We start from the raw sequence: 12935 nt of genomic DNA on the forward strand, positions 1-12935 counted from the left end.
GCACAGAAGAAGAGAAGGGAAATTTCTGGAGAGACATGGATGGAATAATGCAAGAACTGGAAGAGCATGAGAGGGTGATAGTTGGGACAGATTTGAATGGCCATGTCGGAAGTGAAAATGAGGCGATTGGGCGGGTGCATGGGGGCCATGGAATTGGGGAGAGAAACCCAGAAGGAGAGAGTGTAGTGGACTTTGCTGTGTCATTCGACATGGCAATAGTAAACACATTCTTTGAGAAGAAAATGGAACACCTAATAACATATAGGAGTGGGGGAAGATTCTCCCAGATAGACTATTTCTTGTATAAAAGGATAAATCTGGTGGAGGTCAAGAACTGCAAAGTTATTCCAGGCGACCATGTAGCCCCCCAACACAGGCTGCTATGTATGGACTTGAAGTTGAAAAGGGGAAGAAAAACCAAAGCTAAAGGGATAAGGAAAATTAAATGGTACGAATTACAGAAGGAAGGGGATAAGAAGAGAGAGTTTAAGAGGAGGGTTTTGGAGGAGATTGATATAGGGATTGAAGATGTTCAAGAATGGTGGGCACGAAATGCAGCAGTAATAAAAAGGCATGGAAAGGAGCTGCTAGGAGAGACATCTGGTATCATATGGGAAGAAGGAGAGTTGGTGGTGGGATGAAGACATTGAGAAAGTAGTAAAAGATAAGAAGGAGGCAAAGAAAAGATGGGAAGAGTCACAGGCAGTGGAAGACAGAAATAGGTACAGAGAGAAAAACAAGGTGGTGAAAAAGGTGGTAGCCCAAGCTAAAGCAAAGTCGTATGATGATGTGTATAATGAGCTGGGGACAAAGGAAGGATTAAAGAAGATGATCAAGCTATCAAAGGCTAGAAATAAGAGCACCAAAGATATAATACATATTAAACAAATAAAGGATCAAGAGGGTGTAGTGCTTAGAAAGGAGGAAGACATTGTGAAGAGATGGAAAGAATATTTCGAACAGTTGTTAAATGAAGAAAATAATAGACTAATAAGAGAGGATGGGCAAGTGAACATTGGCATGGTAATGAGGTTTTCTAGGCAAGAGGTACTAAATGCACTGAAGAAGATGAAGAATGGAAAGGCAACCGGACCAGACCACTGATCCTGGTGGAGGCATGGAAAGCATTAGGAGATGAAGGAGTGGATATACTGTACGATCTTATGATAAAGATCCTTGAACAGGAAAAGATACCAAATGAGTGGCGTGGGAGTATATAGATCCCAATTTTTAAAGGGAAAGGCGATGTCCAAGAGTGTGGTAATTATAGGGGCATTAAATTGATGTCCCACACTTTGAAGATACTGGAAAGGATGATAGATGCTAGACAGAGAGAAGAAGTACAAATAGGTAAAGAGCAGATGGGATTTATGAAGGGAAGGGGAACAACAGATGGTATATTTTGTCTGAGGCAAATAATGGAGAAATTCGGGGAAAGACAAAGGGACCTACATATGGTATTCATTGACCTTGAAAAGGCCTATGACCGAGTCCCGAGACAAGAGGTATGGAGGAGCCTGAGGGAGAAGATGGTGCCAGAGAAGTATGTGCGATTGATACAAGGGATGTACCGGAATGTATTTACCAGAGTGAGGAGCAGTGTTGGGGAGACAGAAGGTTTTAAGGTGAGAGTAGGATTACACCAGGGGTCGGCTCTGAGCCCATTTATCTTTAACATAGTGATGGATGTTAATAGAGGAAGTAAGGGAGACAGTACCATGGAACATATTGTATGCGGATGATATTGTTCTGTGTGCAGAGAGCAGGGAAGATCTGGAAGTGAAATTGGAAAGATGGAGACAAGTACTGGAGGACAGAGGAATGAGAATAAGTAGATCCAAGACAGAATATATGTGTACCACCACTGAGGGGGATGATAGAGAAAGTATTCAGCTTGGTGGAGAGCAAATAAGGAGAGTTGATAAGTTTAAGTATTTGGGATCTTTTGTTAACGCTGGAGGAAGTATGGAAGAAGAAGTAAAACATCGGGTACAGGCAGGCTGGAACAACTGGAGAGCGGCCTCGGGAGTTCTTTGTGACAAAAGAGTGCCGCTTAGGTTAAAAGGAAAATTTCACAAGACGGTGGTAAGAACAGCAATGCTGTATGGTACAGAAACAGCAAGTATGAGAAAAGCAGAGCAGAAGAAGATGGATGTGGCAGAAATGAGAATGCTTAGGTGGATGTCTGGGGTGACAAGAGTGGATAGGATCAGAAATGACTACATAAGGGGGTCAACTAAGGTGGTGGAAGTATCAAAGAAAGTGCAGGAGGGGAGGCTGAGAATGGTATGGACACCTGTTGAGGAGAGATGAGGACCACGCTGGGAGACATACTATGGGGGGTGGAGGTGCAAGGAAGAAGAAAAAGAGGGAGACCAAGAAAGAGATGGAAGGACTGTGTGAGAGGAGACTTAAATGAGAAGGGAATTGATGAGGCAGAAGCACAAGATAGAAATAGATGGAAACGGCTCATCCGAAACGGCGACCCCATATAAAAATGGGAACAAGCTGGGAAGAAGAAGAAGAAGATGAACAGAGGTACAGTAAAAGGAATGAAAGGGGTTGCAGTTAGGACCTGAAGGAATGCTGCAAAGAACCCTAAGTAGTGCCTACAGTACACCGAATGAGGTGCACTGACAGTTCTACCCACCTATTGGGTAGGTCATGACATGTAACCAGACTCACACAAACCACACTCTGAATTCCAATCCTTCACAAAAGATTGCATCACCAAGCACACCACACAGAGAATTCCTGGGAAAATATAGAGTTCCGAGGCACCCTAGAGAGGATATTCAGAAATATTGGTATGAAATTATTGTAGTACTAATATTTTAAGAAATATATGAGTACATAATAATGTTTGGAGGATTACCATATATTGAAGTTAATCCCAGTTATCTGTGTAACATATTGCCCCTACCAGCAGACTTGCTGTAATACTGCAAGGAAACCCACATAAAGTAGCAATGTTTCATTACTATCCCATCAAGATACCCAAACTATATGGAAATTAGGTTGTGACACATTTATGTTGTCAATAGTGCAGGGAACTTTGCAAATACTGTACTGCTGCTTGATTTCTAATATAAAAAAAGTCTCAACAAATAGTCTGAAGGTTTATATGACAGAAAAAAGAGAAGCTGTCCGCCTTGATCAAAGTTGCTTTATCAGAATTGGTTGCTTTACCCAATTATACTTAACTGAGAGCCTTCATACGAAATACTTTTCATATAAATCTGTATTGAATATAATTTTAAGCACATACTTTTGCAAAAAAAATCTTAATATGGTGACCATTAAAAAAAAATAGCAAGATAGGAAATATAAATGCTGTAAGAGGGCAACTGAACAGAAAACAGAAAACCCTAAGCAAGCTTAAAATTAGCTTGCAGAAAGGAGAGGACTACAGGAACATGTATTATTATTATGTATTAATAATTTGATTAGGTTCAAAAGATCTGTCTATATTAAATATTTTTATTCAATAAATAGTTCTTGATAAATTTAAAAAAGGATATAACAAATAAGCTGAGCTGAAGATTATGACAAATTTCCTAAATGATTTGTTTCTAGGATTGGAATCCAATACTTGCACTAGAAACTTGAATATGTGACAGAGCACAAGCTGAGTGTTTGAAATTATTTTGATCTGTGAACTTAGAAATTCACTGTTGGTAAAAGTTTGTAAATAGACATAAAATGTTCAACTGTTAGTGTTGGCCTGCAATCCTTCATACAGGAACTGAGGGCCTGTCAGCTGTTCATCATAAACTCATGGGGACAACAAGCATGAACGATTAAAAGATGAATATAATTAGTACAGTACTTCAACATAAAATTCATTTATTCCTAGAGAAAATCACAATCCATTGATGGAATTGATGTTTTAATTTGTTTTCAAATTTATTATTCCAGTTTTTAAAGATAATGTTTTAGAGTGAAGAGCAGCCATAACAAAGTTCAATATCCAGTGAAATTTAAAATCAGTCATGACCAGGGTTAAATTCTGACCCATGATTTCTCATTTTTTCTGCTCATAACCAATGTGGTTCCCCTATTACAACAGATTTTCGTGGCAAGAAAAACTTCACTATGACATCCTTACATATCCTTCAGGAGAAGCATTTGTACAATTCTTTGCTAAGCTACTTAAGTCACAAAGTTCCAGTTTTTTAGCATAGCTTCAATGTCCCAAGATTATTGACCCGTTAGTTATTTTATTTGGGCTCAAAGCCAAAGGGAGTATATATCCTCTTAAACACGCACACCTTAATTACTGAGGACTATCATGTTTCCCAGTCACACTGGCTTTTAAAGGCAGAAGCCACAATGGAGTATGCCTATAATCTAACTGTAAGTTTTTGGTCTAGCAAGGAAAAGTCTCTCTCCTTGGTATTAGGACTGCAAAATGCACCTTCCCTTATTTCATAAATTTTTTTATGTAAGCTTGCTGACAATTTCATTCATAAGTATACCTCTTCTTACTGTGCATGTGGTATGTTGTTGATAGTAGTACTAAGGTTCTTAGCAGTACCCATGTAATTTCACCTGCAGTTATTTGCATTTTACTTTTTCAACCATTCCTACTTAGCTGTACTTTTTCTACGAATTCCTTGGCTCCATATTTCACCTCTCATTTATTAGACAAAGCTTTTTTGCAAGCCCTAACAGTCAAGATAAGCAACTGTGGCCTTGTTTAACTACTTTATAATAAAAATCACACTTGCTGCAGGTACCCTGCCATCAAGCTATGTATTACATTGAGTTTTCTTAATTGCCTACTTTCTTCACTTCCCTTTCTAGTTCCAGAATCTTGCACATCACTATTTTGTTTTGCTATGATAATTTTTCCTAATACTTTTTTCATACTTTACAGATTTTTGTTTAAAAATGGTTAGTTTTCAATGCTGACTTCACTCATCAGTCTCACTGCTGCCTCAGGAATTACTGTATTGTTTACCATTAAAGCAAAATTAAATGTTTCTGTCACCTACCTTAACCCTTAATGGAAGGATACCCTCATATGACTAGCAATATAACAGGTTTTGGGTGGTGGACAGATTCCCTCATGGTAAGCATCAGTATTCCATGTCATTGATTTGGTGGAATCTGGCAGAAAAGAGGTTCCATCAATTCTATAGCCTATAAATTCACTAGTGGCAACTTTGTTGTGATCTTGACTTCAAGAGAGTATGTACTGCCTCTCTCTCTCACATGATGTCTTTTTATATATTTGCTCACAAATATACCCAAGGGTTGCTGTTGGTTTTAGTTCTTATCTTTTATGATAGTATGTAATTTTGCAGAGAAAAGTGCAAAGAAATATTTGCAAAAATAAGTATAATCCAAAAAAATTTCTGCATCTTGGATCCAGTAAACTTACTAAACATTCTGCAACAAAAATACTCAAAATTTTTTTAATGATTTTATTTCTTATCGGTTACGTTGTTGTGTGAGCTGTAATTATAATTTTACAAAAAATTATTGGATAAAAATGTACAACTTGGTAAAAATTTATGAATGTCTTGTAAGAGGCATTACAAGAGATTGCAAATAGTCTTTTTCAACTTCTCGTGGAAGGTGCAGAAAATTTTTTAGAATTTTTTTCTCACACCATGTGCATTTAAATATCTACTTTCCACTGATTTTTTTTTTTTTTTTAATTAGCCAAACTCAAAAGTTTCCCCAGCCTTGATTGGAGCATGTGTTCTTTTTAGCTCAGCTCTTAAGGGTTAATCATCTATTATTTCCAATTATGTATTATAAGCCTCATGTTTTAATCAATAATGCTTTGCCTGTTATTCTATGGGTTCAATGACTTATCCAGCTACGTGAACAGTTTCTTGGCCTCCAAAACAACATATAGTACACTTAGAAAGAATAGGAGTCAAAGATCTGAAATACTGAACAACCAGTGAGATGGCATGTCTCTTCTGAGGAGCCAATGTCATTTTAAGTTTAATAACATGACCTTAGAAGGCACTTTCTAGTCCAAACGCTTGAACCTTCCAGGAATGACTAATACACTGTATCTCTAAATAAGTGTCTTGGAGCTGTAACTCCTGTGCTTGCTGCTTAAAAACATGACTATACTCTGTTTTTTTCATCTGTCCATCCGCCTTTGGTGTTTTCCCATGGTAACACTGCTTCCCGGGCTTTAAACAGTTACGCTATGTGTAAATTTTAGGTAAATAAAAGGATATTTGGGTGTACATTTGCAACTGAAAAGCATTTTAATAATTTACTGTATGCGAATTACACCGTTAATATTCGAAATATGATATTCTTATTTTAAGATAAATTTTTAAATATACTTACCTGGCAGTTATATACATAGCTATATTCTCTGACGTCATGACGTCAGAGAATATAGCTATGTATATAACTGCCAGGTCAGTTACATATTTAAAAAGGATATTGTTACTATTGTTGAATGTAAGCTGAATGTGACTATCTAAAGCCCCGGACGCAGTGTTACCATACACAAACACCACCGGCGGCTGGACAGATGGAAAAAAACGAGTACAGTAATAACACTGGTATTTTGTCTTTATTAGTCAGGGCCTTTTCCATAAGGAAAACTGATTAAGTGACTGTACTTTACCTTATTTGTTGTACACTGTACTCGGAAAAAACATAAGTTTTAATCTTCAACCAACACCCTACTTCAGTTTGTAAATTCATACCCATATTCTCTCTAAAAATAATTAATAATTGGCAAAACAACTTGCTACACTGTGTGGTTGCTCTCAAATAATATTCTATATTGTAATTATGCCATGGATAGTAAAACTTCCTTTTACCAAAATACTGTATTTCATTAAAAAATATGATAGAAACATCAATAGTTTCCACAACTTTTTCAGATAAACTTTTATGAAGTAACAACAAAGTATACATGGAAATCTATTCCATTAATGTTCAATTACTGAAGTCTGTAAATTCCAACCAATTTCCTACAAGACATTGCTTAATAATATTTCTATTATAACAGACTTGATGCTGAATAGCACTCTGAATTGACAATAACTTTGACATCATACCACCACCTGTTAAGTCACCCAAAAATTATCAGTAACTGCACATACCAAATAGAGCAAGGAAGCTTAAAAGCAAAAATCAAAATTATGCAAACAATCTCTTGAAAGACAGAAAAATAATAACCATAGAATCATTTGAGATGTTGCTGAAAATTTCCATAGTATGACCACTGCAATTAAGGAAAGAGCCGACTTCCAAACAGACAGTATTTTAATGAGAATAATTTCCAGTGTTATCTACCCCAAAAAAATATATTGCCAAAAACGAAATTAATTTGGAAAAGTTCATCATAACAAAATTTTATTAAACTTATTTGAGATCCTCTGGGCAATCTGGCTGTTTGGAGGGATGTGCAGCCTGGAAGGCCTCTAGAGATGTCAAAGCATCATGTATGCGAGAGATTGTTGGGAATGCAGACATATCCACTTTGAATCTGTAAAAAACAAAATGTTGGAATCAAACGTCTACCTACGGATGTGTTTAGATTCCTCAATCATTAAAGAAGCCTTATGTATACAAAAATAAGGAGACAGTAAAAATTACACAGATGGTTCATGTAAAACATTCAGCTCAAAACCTAGCAGGTATATCCAATAATAGCTAATCAAGATTCATCAAGCAACATGCAATCCCATTACTGTATATGCAAAAACTCAAGTTTTAATGACAACACTCAAAAAAAAAGCCCTAATCCCAGTGGTAAAGCATCAGCAAAATGAACATCGTGAAAAAAAGTAGTTCCCAGCAGTACATCAAACAAGTCAATAGAATTATGCTACATACCTCAAGTGCACAAGAACCCCCACCAACAAAATCAAGATATTTGAGATGCTGTGAGCTTCAAACCCATTAAATTTAACCTGTTTTGATATGACACTACAGTCACCACCCTACTTACGAACATTCATGTTACGAACAATCAGAGATACAAATAGACAGGGTCAATAGATAAAATTGTGTTTGGAGCTCTGGAGCCCTCACCTTTGCCACCCTAAGTTCAAATTTGGCTTTGTGTGCCTTTTCTACTAGCAAGAATTTTTTGCAAAGAACAGAACTCTAGTAATAAGAAGAACCTGTTCCTTTAACCCCATCCATGATTATCCAGAGTATTCTTGTGATTATTTGAACTGTATTCTTCTGACAATAACATGAAACTCATTCATATTGATAAAATATTCCTACTTATTTCTATCTTCCTGACTTAACTTGTTCTTTGATGAGTTCCCATTTTTCTATATTTCCTCTCCCCATAAGAAATGTTTAGCATTTATTTTTGTCAACAGATGGCAGTGTGCACTGTTTACCTGATGAACTTCCTATGTCAGATGCTGCTCCTGCTAAATTCTCTCCAAGTTCATATCTTTCAAAGCAACAAAATATTAAATTTAGAATGTTGCACGAATCAAAATTTTTTCTTCTTTTTACCTTTCCAACATCCAAAGTAATTATTTTTAATACATACTGCACAATTCAAAAACATACAGTAAAAATAGTATAAAGTCTGACTTCCAAGTTAACTCAGGAATATTATTTACACAACATAAATTATGCACTACATATTGAAAACCAACTTATGAACAATTCAAGACATGAATGGCCGTTGGGAATGTAACTCGTTCGTATGTTGGGTAATGACAGTATAAAACCCTTTTCTGATAAATCAATAAAAAATAAAAACAATAAATAAATGTGAAGAGTACAAGCAACACAGAAGGAATGTGTGAGTGGACGAAACATTATGGTGAAAGAGCATATATGTACTAAAATTAACAAAAGTCCATGAGAGCATACCAAAAAGTGACAAACTGCAAAATGCAGATTATACCTTACAGTTAACCCCCGGTATTTGCGGGGGATGTGTACCACAACACCCCGGAAAAATACGTCACTAAAATCCGCAAATATTTGAAACCCTTTAACAACTGCCTATTTTGATAGTTCAAACACCAAAAAACCTATAAAAATGGTTATACCTGAGTATTTTGATAGTTTTATCACAAAAAATGCATTTAGTCACTAAAATATGAAAATACAATAATTACTGTATATTTACTTCTTTATAAAAGATACCACGAGTAGGCTCCACAAATAATGTGTAAATATGTGTATGTTCCATAGAAAAATCCACAAATCAGCAAGTCCGCGATCCAAAACTGCGAATAGGCGGGGGTTGACTGTATATGAAAGTCTATCATCATTAGAAAGAAAATTAACCCTTAATGGTCTGATTGCTCCTTGGGAGTACGTAGTAATAACAGGTTTGGGGTGGTGGACGGATTGATCCTGTAGATAAACAATATTAAGCACCATCAATTTGAAAAAAATCACACAAGAAAGAGGTGCCATTACTTCTATAGCCCATAAATTCACTAATAGCAACTTTTACACTAGCTAAAATCAAGACTCGGCAGCTCAGGACTTCAGTTCTCCTTCTGACTTCAAGGTGGAATGTATTGCATCTCTCCCTCAAATGAAGTCTTTTTGTAAATTTGCTCATAAATATACCAAGGGGTTACAGTCGGTTTTTATTCTTGTCTTTTATGACAGTATGTCAGTTGTAAATGTAATTTTTGCAAAGAAATATTAGAAAAAACACATAAAAATAAAAGTTACTGAATCTTTATTCTTGGTAATTTCCAGTAAATATTTTTCAACAAATACTCAAAGAATTTGTTACTGATTATATTTCTTATGTTTTGATATTGTGTGAACTGAAATTATAATTTTACACAATAATATAAAATTATTTATTAGAAAAAACATATAAGTTGGTAAAGTTTACAATTGTCTAGTGAAAGAGGCCCTACAACAAGGGGTTGTAAATAGCAATTTTCAACTTCTTGTGGAAGGAAGGGAAAATTTTTTTGAATTTTTTTTTCTTTCACCATGTGCATTTGCATATCTTCCCATTTTTCTTTTCTTTTTTTTTTGTAAATTGGCCGACCTCAAAGTTTACCCATCCAGTAAGGGTTAACAATCTCACAGAGTAACAAGAAAATAAGGTGGCTGAGAAATACAAAGGGTCGCATCCACAAAGCCAGTACAGTGGATGCTAAATGGTTCAGTTAAAAATCAAAAATCAAAAGCAGAACTTATTTTATTCCTACTGGGCAGAATAACTCAAGATTTCATCGAAAATCCAATAGTCACCATGGTAAATGCCTAAAAACAAAAATGCCTGGTAAGGATTACACAGTACAATAACCTCCCAAAAACTCAAAAGAGATAATAAATGAATTTATCAGCTCAGAAACCATTTACAAATCAAGTTTGAGCACTTAAGAACATCTGACTCATGCTTTCCTGGCATCTATTTCACAACAATTAAATGACCAACATTTCTGCATTTAGCTTAATATTTAGCCATGTTCCTGCTCTCTGTACTTTTAAGTATTCTGAAAAAGCAACAGATTTTCCTCTTGTATATATCTCGTTTTTTGAGTTTGCATACTCAAAAATTGTCAAAACATCATGATGTGCACGATGATACCACAAGGTAATGCCAAACAGTTCTCCAAAAGAAACATGATATTGTTATTGTACAATAAAGTTTCATACATACTTACCTGGCAGATATATACTTAGCTATAGACTCCGTCGTCCCCGACAGAAATTCAAATTTCACGGCACACACTACAGGTAGGTCAGGTGATCTACCCGCCTGCCGCTGGGTGGCAGGAATAGGAACCATTACCATTCTTGAACCATATTTTCTCTTCCACCTGTCTCCTGAGGGGAGGCTGGGTGGGCCATACAATCGTATATATCTGCCAGGTAAGTATGTATGAAACTTTATTGTACAATAACAATATCATTTTCATACATTCAACTTCCCTGTCAGATATATACTTAGCTGATTGGCACCTTTGGCGGAGGGTAAGAGACAGCTAGTTACTGATTAGACAGGTAAACAACATATGTTGTAGGTAATAAAAGTTAATTAACAATACCCTGGTTCCTACCTGTTTAGGCGGTAGATTTCATAGCTTATGCTTAGAAGTCTGCTTCGCCTCAAAAGCTTCAGCGAGGGTGTGACCTATGGCTGAGAACTCTTGAAAGGAATGTCAATGGGGTCTTATCCACTTACTCGACAGAACCTGATGGCAAATTGTCACTGGTCCTATCCACTACATGACAATATACCTATGCCTATTGGCATACAAAGGAGTACAACACTGATCCCGATCACCCGATCCTAACCGTGGATTAGTATTTACGATTGAAAGGCGTTATCCCCAAACGCCATTCAAACAACCTAAAAACTCAACACCAAATTATTTTAAAATCACACTATACCAAATATAAGGATAAAAAACAAATTTAAGGATCAGTCGTATCTCCTTTCCCCAGCACTGTATCCACTGATACATACGGTCCCAGAGAGAAGCATTTCTCGTATGTTATTCTTACATCTCTTAAGTAATGTGAGGCAAACACCAAGTTGCACCTCCAATACGTGGCTGCTAAGATGTTCTTCATCGACATGTTCTTGTTGAAAGATAACGATGTAGCAACTGCACGTACCTCATGTGCTTTAACCCTTAATGTCTTAAATGAATCACTATTACAGCTCATGTGAGCTTCAGTTATTACATTTTTAACAAAAAAGGCAAATGCATTTTTTGACATTGGTCTTCTTGGGTCTTTAACAGCACACCAGAGGCTTTGATTGCAACCTTGCAACTGTTTCTTCTTTTGCAAGTAAAACTTCAAAGCTCTAACAGGACATAATGCTCTTTCAATTTCATTTCCCACTAATTGAGAAAGCCCTTTTACTACAAATGTTCTAGGCCAAGGTCTTGAGGGATTTTCGTTTTTCGCTAAAAACAAAGGCCTGAAAGACAATACTGCCGAGTCTCCCTTAAAACCCACTCTTGAATCTAGAGCTTGCAACTCACTTACTCTTTTTGCAGTAGCGAGAGCTATCAGGAAAATACATTTTCTTGTTATGTCTCTGAAAGACGCTTTATCAGGAGGCTCGAATCTCTCTGACATAAGATATCAGAGGACCACATCTAGGTTCCAACTAGGGGTGAGTGAAGTTCTTGATTTCGTAGTCTCAAATGATCTAATTAAATCATGAAGATCTTTGTCATTCTCTATGTTCAGGCCTCTATTCCTGAACACAGCAGACAACATGCTCCTACATCCTTTAATGGTTGACACTGCTAACTGAGATTCTTCACATAAATATAAAAGAATATCAGCAATTTCGGTCACAGAGGTATCGGAGGAGGACAGCTTCTTCGCCTTGCACCATCTACGGAAAACTTCCCACTTCGATTGTATATCCGCATGGTTGAGGACCTTCTTGCTCTCGCAATTGCTTTTTGCAGCCTTGCGAGGAGAAAAGCCTCTCGCTCTGACCAGTCTTTCGATAGTCGAAAGGCAGTCAGGGCGAGAGCGTGGATGTTTTTGTGGTACCTCTCGAAGTGGGGTTGTTTGAGTAGATCTGTCCTTTCGGGAAGAGATCTGGGGAAGTCCACTATCCATTCCTGTACCTCTGTGAACCAATCTCTTGCAGGCCAATAGGGAGCGATCCACGTCATCCTCATTCCTTCCGAGGACACGAACTTCCTCATTACTTCCCCCAGCATCTTGAATGGGGGAAAAACATAAGCATCTATGCCCGTCCAGTTCATGAGCATGGCATCGACTGACAGGGCTCTGGGATCGTCCCCCAACGAGCAAAAGTTCTTCCTTCTGGAGAGGAACGTTTGCAAACTTATGTCCACTTGAGGCTTCCCCCAAAGAGACCATAGTTGCTGGCAGACTTGTGAATGAAGGGTCCATTCTGTTGGAAGGACCTGGTTCTTCCTGCTCAATCTGTCCAACCTTATATTTCTCCCTCCTTGAACGAACCTCGTCAGGACCACTATCCCTCATTCCTT

General features: G+C 37.0%; 1 protein-coding gene across 3 annotated transcripts in view; it reads right to left on the bottom strand.

Annotated features, from left to right (window-relative positions):
* Nucleotides 1-6800: 6800 nt before the first annotated feature.
* The window catches only part of LOC135215427 (maleylacetoacetate isomerase-like), a 45239-nt gene continuing 39104 nt past the window's right edge, over nucleotides 6801-12935 (bottom strand). For all 3 annotated transcript variants that reach the window (XM_064250090.1, XM_064250070.1, XM_064250079.1), the window contains exon 8: nucleotides 6801-7477. In XM_064250090.1, the coding sequence (XP_064106160.1) occupies nucleotides 7354-7477 (124 nt within the window). In that variant the 3' untranslated portion in view covers nucleotides 6801-7353. The remainder of the gene's footprint in view (nucleotides 7478-12935) is intronic.

This window comes from Macrobrachium nipponense, chromosome 19, assembly GCF_015104395.2.
Source record: "Macrobrachium nipponense isolate FS-2020 chromosome 19, ASM1510439v2, whole genome shotgun sequence".
Taxonomy (NCBI): Eukaryota; Metazoa; Arthropoda; class Malacostraca; order Decapoda; family Palaemonidae; genus Macrobrachium; species Macrobrachium nipponense.